Below are 19,474 nucleotides of genomic sequence, written 5' to 3'. Positions count from 1 at the left end.
AGCTAGCTTGAAAATGTAATACTCTCTTTACAAGATCTGCACAGCAAATTTGGTATCCTGCTTGGAGTGCTGCGCAAGCACTCCCATGCTGCAGGGTATGCATACCATGGCCTTCACTCAGCTATCTCTCTATATAAAGAGAAAACTGGAGACAAATATTCCAGTCAGCTCTCTAAAGTCACCACAATGATGTTCTTCAGACTACTGGGTGAGAATCAGTGCCCTATGTCTCTAATGAAAATAAGACTTCTGGCAGTTGAGCTCAGTTGCAAGACTTACAAGTAGGCTAGTTTAAATCTTTAAAGAGAAAAAAAACACCATACACACGAATACATAAAAAGATTATGCAAAAAGGAACAACACAGATAAATCGGGCAACCTAGCTAATGGGATCTCGTAGTGGCCCTTTTTGGTCCTAACAACTTTATCACTGAGAAGATACTGTTTTTTAATTTTAGACTTGCATTTTGGGTGTAAGCTCTACTAACATCAGCATGGAGGGGGCGAAAGAATCCCGAGTTAACAAAGAACAGTTTGTCATTTGTGGCAACTTTGTCATGACAGTAGAGGTCAAAATGATCTCAATGTATGGCTACTCCCAACATCACAGATCTAACTGAACTTTTTAGTCCCTAGAAAGAGCAGAACTAGAACTTTGCAATTTCCATTTCAAAGACACATACTTTGGTTAAAGATCAGGAACAGCTCTAGGGAACTGGAAACAGGAAAGCTTTCCTTGTGAAAACAGGCACACTTATAAAGACAACGAAACCAATCCCCCCATCCCCATACCAGGGCTTCTACTAGTGCAAGTTTTTCCTCACTTGTCCACAAAGTCATATGGATGTGACAGGACACATCTGATGTACAGCTCTGTCCCGAGTCCTCCATCTTGCAACCAAAAGGAGCAAGCTGTGCCATACTATGTGTGCAGTGTGAAGTAACCTACCCCTTCCACCAGAAAGGAACAACTTTTGTAATGTTTCAGGGCAAAAGGAGTTACAGGGGTACAGATTTTCTCAGTACTGGCTACTGTACTTGGAACCCCACCCCTCAGGAATTGAACTCTGTAAAGACAGGACCTTTATTAGATGTATCAGTGCTTCCTGAAGCTGAGACCTACTGAGAACAGTAGGAGGTATAGTCTGAATTTCTGTTGTTCCAAGAGTTAAAGGTGAAGAAGAATTTGCTTTATTCTCCACTTCAGTAGCTTTTGTAGCTGATTGCTGAAAAACACTAGGAGACAAGAGGATTGAAGGTGTTACTGTAGTTGTGGCTGTAACAAACTGTGGAGGTGCAACCTGTAAAAGACCAGAAGATTAATAAGCACCATGTCCAGTAAGAATGAATGCTGTTATGAAGGCTGGAGAGACAAGCATAAAAAAAATAAATTGTTGCCACTATTATTCAGTCAGATATTACAGAATAGCTGCTCTTAATGTAGATTAATATCAATAGTAATTCTCATTTTAAAAGCTGAAGAAGGTAACAGTCTTCAATATTCTCATATGCAGACTCCTTCCTCATGTGGTTGCTATCTTCCAGAATTTTTGAAACATGAATAGAGTAGAATAAAAGATGAGCTTTACACTTAAGTAATCAAAAGGAGCCTGTAGTTGTTTTGCAGATCATTATTTTCCTCAAGAGTTTACAGAATGGCCAAGTCCTGCTTCCCGCCCCCACCACTTCTATGGTGTCCAACAAATGCACTTATCATTTGAAGTATCTCAAAGACATTTAAAATGACTGATGAACTACAATTAAAGCACTGGGGTACACTGAAGTATTCTAAGTACATTTTCCCTTGGAAGGGGAGATGGGAATGTTCTGAGGACCATTTCCCACCGCATTATTCCACAGGTCTGTTGTCCATGTCATTACAGAAATCCACACACTGCCTTTACCACTTTTCCTTTCAAACAAATTGCAAATGTATAGAAATACTGTATTTGCATAAAGTGGACGTGAATAAACATTAGCTTTGAGCAACTCTGACATCTCCTGGTAACTGCAATTATTATTCAGTATGATAATCTACATCTTGCTCAGGCTTCCAGAATGATCAACATGGTAAAAAAAAAAGAAAAAAAAGCAAGCAAGACTAAACGTGCTATGTAAAGATGTTTGATACGTTAGCAGAAAGAGTTCCCTCTGGATAATCAAAAATCTTCAGAAGAAAAAAAACTGCAAAGCCATCTAAAATTAATGCATATATAACAACATCAACAATGGTAGAACTAGCAAATTGATTTTGTTATAGTCAAAACTGTGAAGACTTACAGCATGGGATTTCAGCTGAAGACAGCATGTTTAAGCCAACAAATGCAGTTTACCACACAACATGCACACATTTCTTAAAATTCCAAAATCCATGTAAAATGCTTTTATTTAGGTAATTATTTACTGTGTCATGAACAAACTGTATAGCTTGTCTTACAGCAGGCCAGTAGCTAAACCAGCATTTTGCTTTAAGCAGGACCATTTTTACTGCCTTCACAATCAGATTTGGTCATGCTACTAAAACTGCTTTTATGTAGTGCAAGTTGGACAAGAATGAGGCAATTTAACAGATTTGAAAAAGGAGGGGGTGGATAAAGGAAAAGTAGAATTAAATTAGAGATGATATCCTGAATACATAACTAAAAGGCCATTAAAAACAATTCTTGAAGACTTCACTATTACCAGGTTTTTTTTAACTGCAACCTGAAATTTTATATTGGCATTGTTTTGAACTGTTATTCAAAGGTAGTTCTAACAACGTTAAATCTGTATTTAGATCACTAAAACTTGCTATTAGGAAGTTTTACAGAAACAAATGCTTGTTATTATTTTCTTCCTCTATCTTCCATTTTTTTCATTTGGTATCTTTTTCATAAAATACAAGGTATCTCAGGAAAACTGAAAGAGACAGGCAAGGAGTGCATTTTATGCCTCTGCGGTGCTTAAGGTTGGGCTAAGACTAATATTATAGCAATAGTACCGCTTGCTTACAAGATTAAAAAAACAGTTCAAATGGTGAAACTCAATGCAAGATTGCAGATCCAAATATGTATTCTCATTTCTTCATTAGGACCAACAATAAGAGGCACAGTACAACAAAAAAATGTACTCATTCACAGCAATCTACAGAAACTCCCCCTTGGTTCAGTACAGCTTGTTTCTGCTTTGGAACAGCACTTTAAATATGGTCAGTGAGCAATGATGATTTGAGATAGCAACTGCCTACCACAGTTTTACCCTTACCCCCCTTTTTTTTTTTTAATTTTTAAATTGTTTTTTAAGAAAACCAACAATTAGCAGAGGTACTTATTCACTTACTTGACTTGTTATAGACAAAGTCTTCGGCTGTGGAAATACTTCTGATTCCTTGTTTTGTTGTACAGTCTAAGTTAAAAAGAAAGCATAATTCACAAATTAGCATCCACAGCTCAATTTCCAGTAGTGGTTCTCTGTTTTTATGAAAGCACAAAAATGCAAATTTCAATAGATTTTAGATGTAATTCGATCCATTTTGTAAAACCGATGTAATCAATGGGGTTGGAAAAAGAGGAAAGATTTGAATTTGTTTTATGCTTTCAGTATTACAGCAAACCTGTAAAGCCGTAACTTCTGAAGAAAGACCAATACAGTTAAAAAAAAAAAATCTAAACATTAAAAACACTGAAACTGGGAACAAAAACACTACGAAGGGAAGAGTTCAGTACCTTGTAATCAGTTTGGTAAATTGCCAGGAAGGTTAAATTCAGTATTTTTTTCTAGGACTTTTATCTAATCACCTCCACAAAAATTAAATGCTGTTTTCTGCTAGAATTTCAGAAGTATTTTATACCTTTACAAACAGCACCCAGATTCTTCTTTAGTCAGATTTCAAGACTATAATATAATTAAATTCAAGCATTGCCATTTGAAATACCTCTTTGCAACACAGCACGGGAAAATACCCTTCACAACAGATAGTACTTAGTTTACTTGAACTGCAATGAAAACCCTCAGGGAATTGATAGTCCTTAATGACAAAAATAAAATTAGCTTTATGAAGCGGTAACAAGCAGAAGATCAAATTCTTGAAGTCTAATTACACATGAGTTAAGTCTTTTGCTAGTTTGAGAGTATATCTGGACTACTGAGAATTTTGTCTAATGAAAATATGTACATACAATGAACATGGTGGAAGGAGAAAAACAAGGTATAAGACTAGCATATGAAGAGCTAATTCCCAAGGCTATCAAGTAGACATTGAATAAATGCAGTCAAGGGCAGTTATGGACAAACCCAGCCAGCTTTTCCGAATGCTCAAATATACTACAATCTTCAGTTAAACCTGTACCACGGTTTAGTAGTACAGGAAAGAAAAAAATACTGCTCAGAATGTGCAGTTCTTCAATACCAGATCAACATAGCTGCTCAATGGTGTACTTGGACCTCCTCCTCCTTCTGCAAAATTAATCGGTCCAAACACCTCAAAAAGATGATCATTAGTAAGATAATCCTAGCATGTAGCAGTCACAGCCTTCTTGAGAAATTTTCGACCATAGCAGTAGATTAGAAATAAGGTAATTAGAAAGACAGCACAATGAAAACATACCCATTTCTTAAACATTAAGACAGGGATAACTCTTTTAAAGCAACACTTGATAAATACAGGGTATTCTAAAGTAATGCTTAGGACAAGTTACAGGCTGAAGAGCTGAGCTTTTGCTTGCATCTCTGTTATGAGCAGGTCATCACCATATTCATAGCAAAGAGTAGCAGCTGACCCAAACGGGGCTACCAAAGATCTTATTAAAACCCAGTGGCAAGACTGGATAATAATAAGCATTAGGAAATTCATGCAGATGTAAGTAATTTTGTTTGGTGTTTTTTATCCTTGCATTATCACTGTAGCCAAGATGCAAGAAGACATGATCAAACACCAGCTTAATCTACATGAGTGTAAATAAAATAAAATAGTAATGCAACAAAACAAAGAGAAGTCTTTGGATAACCTCAGAGGTAGGCACTACAGAAAGTTACTCCCTTTGGAGAAAAAAGAAATCCAATAACCCAAACTCATTAATGTCTTTACTACTGAGGTAGCCAATTATACAGCAGAGCAACACTAATTGATAGGAAATAATTTATAACACAAAGCCACACACATTAACCTTACAGACTAGCAGTGACATTTTCACCTAGTCTCTCAAAACATATTTACTGCTTTGGCCTATATTAAGGCACAGACAATAGATTCTCCTCCAAGAAATAGGAAGTTTAAGAGGTCCTTTGTAAGTGATACTAGGATAAAACAAACCAAGGTGATCAATTAGACAAAATAAATCAGTTTATGATCCATTTTACTAAATAACTAATGATATTTCAATGTAGCTGACAGGTATCCGCAGCAGAAGGGGGTCAAAATGGAAGGAGTATAAAACATCCAAAGCAAAATAACGAGAAACAGGAAATTGTTGATTTTGTACCTTCAAAGAAGGTACGGGCTAGACTTCCACAGCATCAACTCTCATAATACTGATCAGTCTGTAACCTTCTACCCCCTCTCAGATCATCAGTTCTTAGCAGTATTTTTCTGACACAAGTACAGATGAATTCTTTAGGACTTATTCATCCCCTAACAGCACCAGCTTGAAAAACCTCCTCCTCTACAGACAGGTCTGTCACTTGTATCATTAGCATCTGCTATCAAACTAATGGAATTGGATTTCTAAGTTTGCAATTCAATCGGTATCACACAGTGGAGGTTGTTCATTATTTTTAAAAGGCTAATATATAACAGCACATTTTCCAACGGAAAATACATGTAGTCTAAAAACAGTCTAAAGCTTCACGGATATAAAAACCCACAAAATACCTGAAGGGGAGAGATTATCTTGCTGTTCAAGGTTGATGGCTTACTGTGAGATTCTTTGAAGCTTTCTGGTGTTGCAAGTTGGCCAACCGAGGCAGAGATGTTTGGTGTTAAGGAAGTCTTAGTGAGAGACTGCTGTTGCATTTGGTCATGCTGTGGGGTCAACCTGAGTTTCTGGAGAAGATCAACACTTGTATGGGACGTATTTGAGACAGTTCCTGTGTTTGCTGATGTCAAGGGTGCTATAAGCTGGCTTTGGCCAGCCATTAGATTTTGTGGAGCGTGGTTCACTTCAGATGGCGGCTGATTCACTAGTGGGGATATCTGCTTGGCAGCTTGCTGCATAACTTGCATTATACTGTTGTTTTGTTTTAGGCCAGGAAGCTTCTGAGCAGGGGCAGCTTCCATTGTCGAGGCTGAATTAAGAATAGGGCTTAAACGAACTGAATAGCTTGAAACATTTTTTATATCAGGCTGGGAAACTGACGCTGGAGGTATTAGCATAGGTGTTAAACATTCCTGCTGATTCAAAGGATTGGCACTGGTTTTAACGCTTGGACTTTCAGATTTCCCTAGTGATTGTTGTATTACTGTTGATTGGTCAAAGGAAAAAGGCAAGAGCAAACTGTGCTGCTCTCTGGCAGAGGTGTCAGTCTGCAACTTCTCCTTTCTCTCTGGATTGGGATACGGAGCTGCGGGCTGTTCCTTTGGTACAGAGGTTCCAAACAGTTCCTCCAAAGTCAGATGCTTCTGCCTTGACTGAAATGGCTAGAAGGAAGGAAAAAGTAAGTTTTCAATTTAGAAAAATATACCTACCACTGTGCATCTCACACCGTATTACAATTTCAATAAAACCAAAACACAACTAGGTCAAATGAATTTAAAATACAGTTACGATATCAAGTGTGCCCTATTTATAGGATTTCTGAAATCAATTTCATTTACAAGGAACACCCTGTCTATGTAAGCTTTACCTCTCCAACCTTCTATGGACAGTCTGTGCACTAGTAGCAAAGAAGGGGGAAGGCAATGGATTCTGTCCATTAAGATGGCACCTGCCATCACCGATTAGCCCTAACTACATAAGGCACTTCAGGGGATGGAGGGGGAGAACATACATGTTGACCAAATCCACATAGAATTTATAGAGTTGGAAATAATTAAAAGACGGGAAAGGAACGGAGAAACCTGAAGGTAAACTGATCTAGCAATACATGCCTAGACAGTTCTTCTCACCCTTTTCTTTAACAATGCAACAGATGTTATAATAGGTAAAAGAATCTGTATAAAACTAAACATATGTAGACATATCTTTTTGAAAAGTGTGTATATATACACACACAGTTACATCTACCAGTCCTTTAGTCTCTCCCAAAAATATACATCTAGCCTACACAAATGACATTGTTAGGAAAAAAAATATCTGATTTTAAGGATACAATCTTCTTAATATTTTGCTGAAAATATTTAAAATGTGTTTCACTAAAGAGAAAAGAAACAGCTATTAACATCCTTGATCTCAAAATTTCCCTGTTTTTTTTTTTTTTTTTTTTAAGGTTGCACAGGACCAGAAGTTATGTAAAACAGCTGGACTAAAATACAACATTCTGTTCAGAAGACCGAATGGCCTGCAGCACAATTCCAGTGTATTCTGATGGTATGTCTAAACAAAGATGCTGTTTTACAATGACAACTACTGTACCATGACATTGCTATGCTAGCTCCAATTTTCTTAGCACAGATAACAGCACTGAAGGCATGGCAGTACAGATAGCATGCAAGTAGCCTAACAAAAAAAAAAACCCAAACCAAAAAACCCTTGAGCTTGAAATCATATTGACTTCTGCCCAGGTTACTGATCTCTACTGCCATTGTTGTTACTCATTTTTAGCTAGCTTAAAGTCAGGCACCCTTTCATTTTGCATCTGAGATGTTCTATAGTTTATAAACCTTGTTAATTATGTTAGGAATTCTTCCTAGAAAGTTGTTCTTACTTTTCTCCACTGATCTTGCTGATTTGGAGACCTGTCCTTCAACTGTAAAGATTCCGTTAAGAGAAAAATCACTATTCCATCTCATTTCAAACTCAGCTTTTCACTTCAGTATGATAAATTGGCTAGTACTCCTTCAGTAATACATTACAATATTCAAATAATAAACAGAAATCTCTACCATGCTCTTATCCAAGTCTGATTAGCCCCTTACATGAATACAGTCTCAAACACGAAGTTAACTTCCAGCCTTTTGCCTGTCCCATCTCTGGCCGAGGTATATTTTGAGCATGTCGTCAACTTAGGGTGTTACAAAGACTCTTATCAGCAGGGTTTGCAAAAATGCAACATGATCACTTTACTTGATAGGAACAGAGTGCTGCTCAGAGGGATTATCCAGAAATTATTTCAGATAGATTAAAACATGAATTAGCAGTTAGAACTGCCACCATAAAGTTTAATTTCAGTGTTCTGGTTCAGTTTTGCCACTGACTTTCATTTCAGCTGCTGAGATAAAAAATTTGAACTTCAGACTATCGCACAGAAGACACTTATTTTTATTCCCAAATCTGTGATATCTTTAGCATGAAATCCACACAAGTGTGGCATTTTGGAAGGGGTTTAGTAATCTCACAGTACTTATCATATGTACACTAGTTCTTCATTTCACTGGTCACCTGTTTCAATTAGATGAAAAATATATTTTTACAGTTGAAATGGAATGTTTTTCCAGTAGTCTTCCAGTTGTCCAAATTGTTAAAAATGTGATTAAGAACAAACACATCTGTGATATAGTTGAACCCAGTTACCTAACTTTACAGAATTATTGTCTCTTATGTTACCCAATTTTTTCCAACATCTCTGCAGCTATTATTTTAAATAGCTCAACAGAATTAAAAATATGCCATTTCACCTGTTCTATAAATTGAATGTTTCCCTTTAATTACTTCAGAGCAATTTGTTGGAATCTTTCCAATTTTTCCTTTATTAGCTCGTTGATTTCTGTTCTGCAATTCCATGTGCTGTCAGGTGGGGCACTTCAGCTGACTGCGTACAGTCTACATGGGGTGACCCCAAAGAAAATATCTTCTTTTAAAACAAAGCCTCAGGCAACCCTGCTGCAGGTCTCAAGACCAGGCATGCAGCTAGCAGAGCTGGCTGCCAGGGGTCAGTCTATCACTGTGCTGATCCAAAAGCAGAGATGCTGCTGAGGGGGTGGAGGGGGCTGTGATAGGAAGTAATCCCGGCAAACGCCCCACCCCTCATTTTAATTCATTAGCTGTTAGTTCCCCATCTCCTAAAAGAGATTCCTGCTGCCATACCCTAGCCCTGTATTCGAAATTACAACCACTACTACAAAAATACTACAAAGTAAGTATTTTGTTTACAAGTACTAAGTGCAAGGTTGCACACATTTTCAAAGGGCATTTCACTTTTCAGACACGGTGGTTTATTGCATCAGAAACACAACAGTAAACTGCGGCAAGGAGGGGAAGCGGGTCTTGCAGCTTCCCTCAGCGGGGGGTCTTCTGAGGAGAACCACTGCTGACCTTTCCGTGCCCACTGGGTGGCACTGCAAGCAGGCCCAAGCTACTCAGGTGTTACCGGGAACTTAGTTATTGAAGAATATTTTTTTTTCCCTAAACTTATCTCTGAGAAGTCTTGTATGAAGCTACCCCTTCCCTGCGCAGAAATGCTTACTAGAAAATGGAGCTAAATACTGAACTATTGCTCCCTATGCCAGCCACTCCAGTGATGATACCAAGTATTTTATTTTGTAACAAGTTTCCCATGGTTCAAAGACAATATTCCTGTGAAGCAGAGGTTACTTTCACTAGCATTTTTACTGTGGCTTACAATTCAATTAGAGGAGTAACACCCAGATTTAGAATTTGTAGATATTTGGATACATGCTGATTCAACATGTTGTATCTAGTATTTACCTGAAATAGATCTCAACACTACTATTACCACAATTTGAGCAACATCCCTCCCCAAAAACACTGAACATTTTTTTTTTTTTAAACAGTATTTCCTTTCCCGAAGGGGAAGGAATATACTATCAAAAAGTTCTTAACACAGGAAAAAAAAAAACAAACCCCAAATAGTCCCCTCTGCCCCCCAAAAACCCCTGAAGCAAACCAACACAAAACCACATACACTTTTTCCACAATTTAAGTATGAAGGAATCAGCCAAGCTGACTGATATCATTACCAAACCTGCATACAAGCAGAGGCTCAATGTAAGCTACAGAAGTGTGGGAGAAGATAGGTAAACGCATTTTCATTATGCCGAAGAGAATTCGGTACTGCCATAACTGAAGCGCCTTCCATTTCTTGTCTAGCAATTTACTGTTGATTTAAGTTAGCAGAACTGTAGCTATTGCTTTGAAGGCAGCACAGGTAAACCTTAAGTAAATGTCTCAAACATGAGAAAATAGGGCTTGAGCTCGTGTGTGAAAGACTGTAGCAGAGTATACAGATAACTGATGCCATATTCAGTCCAATAATCTGGCAGAGAAAATTTTTTTCTTGCTTCCTGCTCTGCAAATCATCCTGCACACTACTACGGACCGACTTCTTCCAGAATCCAAGTTAACCCATTCAAACATATCTGGATATTCACAGTACTGTGGACATAGCCTCATATTTTTAAATGCTAAGTTAAAAGACAGAATTTAGGATCCTGGAAGTCTTCAAACCCATTAGCTTATTCAAAGTGGTAATGCATTCAGCAGACAACACTGCAGGAATTCTGAGAAAAAAATATTTTGGTACCAAAACAAACTACTAAATGGAAGAAAACCCAGCACCTTATTTAGGTTTGGATGAAACATACCTGCTCTTGCACTTGTAATGAGATTTTTTGTTCTGAAGGCTCTGTGCTTTCTGGCTTTGGAGGATTTGCATTTTGTTGCATTCCAGAACTTGATATAATACTTAAGTCACTGATCTGATTCTAAAAAAAAAAAAAAAAAAAAAAAAAAATTTAAACAAATAAATGAGTTTTAAGTCTACATTTATCCACTACTACAATCCAGTTTACATGGCACTTTGACTGAAATATAGACAATGTACAGAGTGCTGATTTTTGTAAGACACTGTAGAATTCACAAATTTTAGGAAATAAGAATCATACCAAGACATCCACCATCTGGTATGTATTCATAAAGCTTTTACTATTAAAAAAGACAACTGGCTTCACACTTTTCTCACTAAGAAAGCAAATAAAAATATGCAGGCTTTTCACATGTTTTATCTGCATTAGCTGCTAATGAGGAAGTTTGCTATACTTCATTAAATCAATAACCCAAACTAGAAACAACATAGAAAAAAAATCCTGTCAGCAATCATTCAAAGTGGCTGGCAAGAAAGCTTGTCACTGACTTATTTCCACCAGATTTAATTAACCAGATTTAATTTTCAGAAGGTGTTAATTTGGTTTTCTGTGAACAAGGCAGAAAACAGGCAAGAGTTGCATTATAACAGACAGTATGTTTACAGATTGAGCTGACTTTCATCTTTAACAAATATATACATAAATAAAAACAGAAATTGTATTACAGTTTAAATCACCAGTGAAAAAACCCAAACTGCAGAACAGTTTAGCTTTCAATAGGTAAACTACATCGTACACATAACTTTATGTTAAACTTTTCAGCAACAAGTTAAAAAACAACCTGAACTTTATTATTCTTTCATTTCCAATTTCTAATTGAAAACAATAAACACAAAATCAAGACTGTGTATTGTGATTTAGGAACAGAGACAAGGAACAACTTCTTCCATCTCTCTGACTTTTAGCCACTAACTTGAAGGTCAGAACTCTTTGTGCCTGAAATGCTGGATGCCTTGTGCTTACAAACACATCAGACAAAGCATAGTTTTCTTCTCACTAGAGGATGAGCTGCAGTATGTTTCCATGCTCATACTGAAACATACTCACAACACACACTATAAAAAGCATCCATTCACTTCATTAAAAAAAAATTTAAAAATCTCAGAATTCATTCATTTTCACATATGTAGTGAGTACTTGAAGGATTAAGCTGATTTGGAATCCTAGATTAAATCACTCAGACCTTCATAAATCTCTTTTTCCCCTCTCTGCCCCCTTCTCACGCTGACACTCTGCCAATCTCATGTGGGCTGCACACAAGGATTACTGTATGATCCATCTGGAATGTACCAGGCAGATAAGTACTTTCTGCTCCTAAATACAAATTCATGCGTAATTATCAAGTGCCAAAAAATTATATTAAAAAAAAATTAAGACAGGAAAGGTCTCTCAAGAAGCCACCTTCAAAACAAGCTGGTTACCTAATCATGTTAACACTGACATACCTTGGCTACAGGGAGTTCCAAAATTAATATGCCAGAGGTTTGTTGCTAAAGCTGAGGTGGTCAACAAAGCGTTCTCCAAAGAAGTTTGCTTGAAATGAGCACTGCTCAATTCTGATTATCTGGTAACTTCTACACAACTACAATCATAGCAGACTATGGGATTATGTTCACCAGAGTCAGTTTACAGTTCACATACACAAAAAGGAAATTAAGAAATTATTCTAGTTTCACTAGTCTTCTAAAAGCATCAAGAACACACACCCCACAAAAACAAATCAAGATCAACACACAAAATACCCAATTATACAGTGCTCTACTGTAGTCCATGTCCTGCATATTTCCCTATTGTATTACAGACACCACAGACATCGACTGTCCACCACAAGATCTGCATACTATTGCCTGTTTATCAGTATTTTGTCTACAGAGCTTCATCCATGATGCTCAAGAACTCTGTTTCTAGCAAAAGCTTTTCAGTACTCTTACATGAAAAATCTGAAAATTAGGAGAGGAGAAGCTGGAATATCCTTTCTGAGTCATTTTTAAGAGCCATCTGTTGGAAATATGTATTATCCAATACTGCAACGACAAAGAGGGAGAAAGGCTTCATCACTCCCTAAAAGGGCACTACCAAAATTGTGAGTTCTTGGGGTGCATGTTTGTTTGGGTTTTTTTTCCCCAAAAAGCCTTTAATTTCTTGAAATCCATCTCAATTGATACAACATTGAAAGACGAGTCATTCAAGTTTTGATGCTTCCTTCTGCTTCTCACAAAAGCTGCTATTTCCACAATGCTGGCCTTTGTACAAAGACACCTTCTGCCCAAACAGCATTGATGCTCAGAGAATTGGAAGCATTTTTTTTTTTTTAATCTGTATTTAAGGAGTTCAAAAAACACACTACTGATTTTCAGAAACTAGTATCTAGCCTGAATCAAATATATTTTATGGTTTGTCACATTTACCTGCCCTCAATCTATGTCAGAAAGTGACAAGTTGTCTCAAATAAGGGTGTTCATTCTTTTCGCATCCCACATTGTATTGTAACAATCTAGAATCCTACAAAGACTCAAATCCCAACTACTCAAAGGAACTCTACTGTGACCTACTGCACAAGCAACTTCTGGAAGGAATCAAGCACTCTATTCATGCTAACTCTTCTCCCACCAGTACAACACCAAAAACCATACCACAGCTTTGCAATTCACACATCATTTTACTACAGAACATTCTTGTATTGTTATACTTGGGGAGAGATGTGTTCAGAATCTGTTACCTTTTTTGAATCTCCCACATATCACTCTTATTTTTGTCCTGCATGGATGAATTTGGTCCTCTGAACTATATAATTTTTCCCTAAGAGAACTAATATTCTTCTTCATTACATAAACTTGTGAATTTAGCACTGGCAAAAGATACCAGACTCACCCTTCTGAAATAATTTATTAAAAGGATAGATACACAATAGATTGGACAGAGGTAGTAAACTGGGGAACAGAACGATAGGGGAACAGTATTGTTATACTTAGTCTACATAGAGTCTACAAATGTACTGAATGACTAAATCTCTAATCTCTACTACTGCAAGTCTTATTTTGAGACTAAGAGGAGACAGACGCTGTTGGGTACAATTTTTATTTGCTATTCCCAGCAAAAAAAATTGTCTCACAGCAGTAGAAATTGTAAAATAAGTCTACCAAGCTACATTTCAAGTTGGAAATCAGTATTCAACCTCTCTTGCCTGACATCAGAGACTGTTTCCTAGTATACTGTACTTGAGGGAGGGAACAAGACATCAGTCTGAAAACAAGGCTGCTGAAACCATGGCAGAGAATGCCTGCTCTTTAAACAAACACACCTAATGTGTTAAAAACTACTTTCCAGATAGGCTTTCTTAAAGATGAACAATAATGAAAAAGTAAGCAGAGAGTTGCCCACTAAGGTAATAATTACAGAAATAAAACTTATGCATGCAACATGCAAATCCCACACCATTTAAAAATATTTATTTTTCCCCACATTGCCCCTTCTCTCTAAGTCATTGTACATCTGTGCTTGTATCACAGACATGGGATAGTTCACTAAGTTTCTGGGCTTCTGTTATATTATTCAACATGTCAATGCATTTTATTGTGCAGCCCAATGAATGCTCTTGATTGTGGCATGAATCACAGCAGATCTCTGCCAGTGACTTTCAGTACAGAGGAAAAAACTGGAAAACCAAAGTGTCAGGACTATAAGGAATATTTACAATAACGAACTTCAAGATCACAAAACCAGACATGTTCAGTGCTACGTTCTTCTGCAGTGTTACATATATACCTATTTATTCATGTTTCCTTTGACAATGATCTCACAAAACAAGACAGCAGACAAATACTGAGATTAAGCAGCCCATGCACCTATTTTAGAAAAACATTTTGCTGTGTCTCATCTCCAGGTATCTGTTTTTAAAATCGTATTTCCCCCCCCCAGAAGGTAGCAATTCAAACATAGGAATGTACAGGCCCATTAAATTACAGATTCGGTGCACTACTTTGCAATCTTGGGTTAGAGTGTATTGCATAAGACAATGTAGTATGTAAGAATTATTCTCTATCATCTCTCACTCAGAAATCACAGGGCATGCTATGTCAGTGGACTCCATATAATGTCCTAAGCCCTTTAGATGATGTCCTAAGCCCTACTCAGAAGTAGAAGTAGTGCTTTTATTTGTTCATGGGGGGGGAGAAAGGGAAAAGAGAAAAAAAGATGACATTTCCTTACTCGTTCATATTCATCCTTGGCTTTACTAAGCATTTCCAGGATGTCAATGGGCCTGTTTTCATTGCAGCCATTGGTTCTGCTGGGACTTTTTCTGTCCTGGGAAACTTGTTGTGATCTCTGAGCTTCTTGTTCTACCACTCTGTAACAGGAAAGGAGAAACAAGATTTAAAAATTTTATCTGGAGTTAACACCTTGCAAAAAGCAGTAAAGTGTACTCCCTTCATATTAACAAATTTTGTTCTGCCTGAATAAAAGCCTAACACGTAGCTGACCAAAGTTACACAAGTTTTCATTTGCTACAAGTCAAACTGTCAAATGGTCTGTACGATTTATCTCCAATCCAGACAGCACTGGTTCTCACAAAGTTCGCCTACAGTAAACACCACTTCTGTAAAACTCATATTTAGACATTTTTACAATAAAATATGTGGACATTCAAGCATGTGTTATACAAAGAGCATGTGTATTATACCATAGACAGTCAAATACATTTTTTACTCTTTACTTTCTAACTTGCATTTTTTCCATATTTAGCCAAATCAAGCCATGTTATTCAACAAAAACCAATTACAAACCAGTTCTAATTTAGGATGAGGCCTACCATTATACAACAAAACAAAGACAGTGGGAGAGAACTGGCTCACACCAGATGTCTCTGGAGTCAGTCTGCAAGGAGCCTCAGAGCAAGTTACCCCTTACTCCCCTACTTAAGGCTCTGAAAAGAAGGGCAAACCATTTTCTTCTCTAGCTGCCCTGTAGTGATTCCAGTTACCTGAAGGTCTACAATACATCTTTTTCTCTGGCCTTTGATGCCTACGGTTCATTCACCACTTCTACTCCACTCCTACCTGCCTCAAGTATCAAAAAGCTTCATTTTAAAAGACAGTTAAGATATGCAAGAAGATGACGTGCATCTGGTACGTTTCATTAATAAAAGTAAAGGAGGGCAGCATATACTTCTACTCCTAATCCATACGCAGTTCACAAGATATACATGGCTGTGCGATGCGCTAAAGCTTATCCTCTTGAAATAAACACACACCAGCCTGTAATCCCTTCTTTTTTAAGCCTGCATTAATCAAATATGTTAAGAAAAAACAAGCACTGTAAACAGGGCAGAGCTCTGGAGCTGGCACATCATTTGAGAACTCTCACGCTGTGGAACTGATGGCTGATGGGGGAGCCAAGAGATGCCATCAGAACAATCACAGAAAGTGTCAATCATTCCAGCCCCCAGTTTCTTGGGGTCAGCTAAGATTCAGGACAAACTCTAGATTTTATAGACTGTGGAATAATTAGATTTCTATATGCACCTCTATGTTGCCATTTCTTAGGAAAAAATTAGTTCAAGTCTTGGAAGTTTCTTCCCAGTTTTCTAACAGCCAAGCCTCTTTGCTTCACTAGAGCTTAGCTGCATTTATTTGAACAAGGGTTAGATTTGGCTTTTAACAATTCAATGCTGCTTTCAAAATTACTTTGATAATTTTTAATCATACAAGCTTATTTAACCAGCTTCTCATTATTAGTACAGCTTTCCCTGTTCGTAAGCAAGCATTCACCTGCAAACGGAGCTCTGAATAGGGAGGCCAATCTACACTGACAGTTTCTAAGAACTGCAGCATGTGCTCGTTCAGATGAAGCAGCTCAATACTGTACAAGTGTTTCTATGGTGACACCCTGAGAGAACATTTTGTTCTAGCACCCCACGGGGTCATACAGTCCTGACTTAGGACCTGTCTAAACTCAGCTCCAAAACTAGGGATGTGAAAGAACAAGGTAAAAGAACCAGAATACTTTGAGATTTTAAGTGTCAGCATAATTGTATCAGAAAAAATAAATACTTTGGTTAAAAGGGAAAAATCTGGACAGCTGAAGTCATGTATGCACTGCCTGACAGGTGAAGCAAAGGCTTCAATCTTGAGACCCTCCTTCTGCTCTTAACTAGTTGGTCCAGAAGGTTTCAATAAAACATCTTCCCATTAAAATAGTACTAATTTGTCTCATAGCAAAATATCTTCAAGGAGCACGTTCCATTTCACAGAAATCTTTCACAAAGATTTCTGAAAAACATTTCATTTTTCTATTGTCCATTATGAAGTTTGTTACCTTCTTTTTTTAAATTTTTTTTAAAAAAATTTTTTTAAGAGTAACAGATTATATTCTCATGTAGATAACTGCCTAAAAGCTCTTCCTTCACCTTCTGTCTTGTGCAGGTTACATTCAGAAGGTGGTGATGGGGCAAATGTGAAACAGTATAGCCCCAAAACTCTCTGAGATACTCTCCCACTTCTAATTTACTGCATCTCAGAAGGTAGTTTGGGTCTCTCTGTTGAAACAGGCTAAAACAAGCTTAGAAACTAACCTAAAAATAAAAACCCCTACAAATTTACGTGTCAGAATGCAACAGTTTCACAAAAATCTCAAAAACCCTGGTTTCTGTCCTACTTCTAGAAAGCTCTTCCCTCAAACAATCCTCTTGACTTAACTTGACCCAAATTAATTCCTTCTAAAGTTAGGAGTTTGATGATTCCCATAAATTTTTTTCATTGCAGAAAATTCTAGAATTCTTAAAAAAAAAAAAAAAAAAAAAAGAGGAGAAGTTCTATAAATCAAATATCTTGGCTGGGGAAAAAAGTCAACTAATGCAAATCTGTATACTGAGCATGCTCTGTATGCAATCCAGGATTAAATCTTTTTTAAGCAAGGCCTGCTGTTTCTTTCCATTATATCAGATAGTGGAAGAGGCACACATTCCTTCGAGGACACAGTAGCTGCTGTGACAGTTCATTTAAGAATATATGCAGTTATAGCGTTGAAAAATATACCTGGCACAACTCACAGAAGGTGGAGGGGGACAGCAGGGGGAGAGACAGGGAAGGAGAGGGAACGTGAGAAGTGAAGTCTGTGATTACAAAGCCTACAAACAGTAACTTACTTTTCGTTTGAAAGATAAGCCACGAAAATATAAATGGATGGCCTGCAATCTTGTTAACTCAGTCTGGCACAATAAGGTCAGGTCAAACAGCAGGAAAGAGAATGCAAATCTCCTTGAAACCTTTTATGGTTAGATTTTTGAAGCTCTGAGGTACTATAAAGGCAGTACTCTGTCCTATCAGTGATTGAAAACACCCCTCACCTAAACAAAAGGGTGTAAATCCAAGTTTCCACCCAAGACAAAGAAAAAACCTGTGGAATAAAATTAATAGTCTTGGAAGACAATGTAAATATTTATTTCAAAATATACTGAACTAAGCCTGATGGAGCCTGCTACCATATGCTGAAATGCAGCTTTCCTTCTCCAAGATTCAATTTTATTTTTTTAAAATTAAAGAGTGTATTTTAAGTTTTCTTAAATACATCTTTCATCCCAAGATGAAATAACTCCTGCAGTTTCAGCCTCCTTTGTATAGAGAAGCACACAGAAGTATCAGCACTTTTACTTTTCTTCTGACTGCCTTCTACTCAATTTGGGGTAGAAAAAGCTTGATGTTTGTGAAAACAGATGTCAGCAAAATAGTATCAATCTGCTTTTCATAAAGTTTGTAACAACAGCCTCAGAAGTGCAGCTTTTCCATCCCACAGTAATGTGCAACTAGAATGCCTTCATTTTGTTATATAATAAGACACACTTCACTAATATGAATCTCTGGATACTAAGAAGCTATAAGGCATGTGGTACCAAATGAAATGTGATTTCATTCTACAGTGCTTTGTCAACAAATACAAGTAAATATACTTACACTAAATACCTTTCTCAGCATAGAAATGGCTTCTGCCAATATTTTTGTTACTCCCAAACCAATACACAAAAGGAAAAAAGAACTAGCAGTATTCAGACATTCCATAATCTAATAATGAAGAAAGACTTTATGAAAAAAAGCACTCAGATAATGAAGATTTACTACTAGCAGCACTTGGTCGAAAAAAATATGTGATCTTTGCTAGCACAGATTAATGGCAGCAATGACTAAAAATCATACTGAAGTGAGATCCTAGCCAGCTCAGCAAAATTTAACTGTCTGTATTCTGTCAATATCTAATCAATAAATTTTTTAATGTACACATCTGATTTCTCTAGATTCGCTTGCATAAGTTTGAAGTGACAAAGCTCAATACATGTTCCCCAAAGTCTGCTTGATGCATTAACTCTAATTTCAGTTTGAAAGATACTTTTAATCCACAATCATTCCAACACCTACCATAAAAATTTCCAACATTTTAAAAATTCATTTCAGCTTTTTGACCTACCAAAATCATTTGTAATCCCAGAAACTTTCTAGGGTGCTGAGATGCTACAGTCACAAGAGCATGTGAGTATCTGCACCATAAACAGGGGTGAAGCAGTAACACCAACTTTGGCAATTCTGCCTCTGTGTTAATAAAGCTGCAACACAGGCATCAGGGACCCAAGAAAATGCAGGCTATAGCAGTTTACAAAGAAGATGACAATAAAGCTTAGAATATTCCCAGACTGGCTTTAAATGAACCTGCTGGGTTACAGTTATTTCCAGAATATTACAGAATCCTGCA

General features: G+C 37.1%; 1 protein-coding gene and 1 long non-coding RNA gene across 2 annotated transcripts in view; one reads left to right on the top strand and one right to left on the bottom strand.

The window, feature by feature from the left end:
* The window catches only part of DCP1A (decapping mRNA 1A), a 38,651-nt gene that overhangs the window by 4,627 nt on the left and 14,550 nt on the right, over positions 1–19,474 (bottom strand). Inside the window, exons 5-9 of the mRNA XM_074879374.1 lie at positions 14,945–15,083; positions 10,676–10,795; positions 5,849–6,613; positions 3,319–3,384; positions 1,083–1,301 (exon numbers count right to left, since the gene is read on the bottom strand). Coding sequence (XP_074735475.1) covers positions 1,083–1,301; positions 3,319–3,384; positions 5,849–6,613; positions 10,676–10,795; positions 14,945–15,083 — 1,309 coding nt within the window. The remainder of the gene's footprint in view (positions 1–1,082; positions 1,302–3,318; positions 3,385–5,848; positions 6,614–10,675; positions 10,796–14,944; positions 15,084–19,474) is intronic.
* LOC141947816 (uncharacterized) overlaps positions 1–19,474 on the top strand; it is a 43,041-nt gene that overhangs the window by 14,236 nt on the left and 9,331 nt on the right. Inside the window, exon 2 of the long non-coding RNA XR_012630270.1 lies at positions 7,402–7,502. This is a non-coding gene — a long non-coding RNA (uncharacterized LOC141947816). The remainder of the gene's footprint in view (positions 1–7,401; positions 7,503–19,474) is intronic.

This window comes from Strix uralensis, chromosome 10 (genome assembly GCF_047716275.1).
Source record: "Strix uralensis isolate ZFMK-TIS-50842 chromosome 10, bStrUra1, whole genome shotgun sequence".
Lineage (NCBI taxonomy): Eukaryota > Metazoa > Chordata > Aves > Strigiformes > Strigidae > Strix > Strix uralensis.
This window is presented reverse-complemented; position numbering and strand designations above follow the sequence as displayed.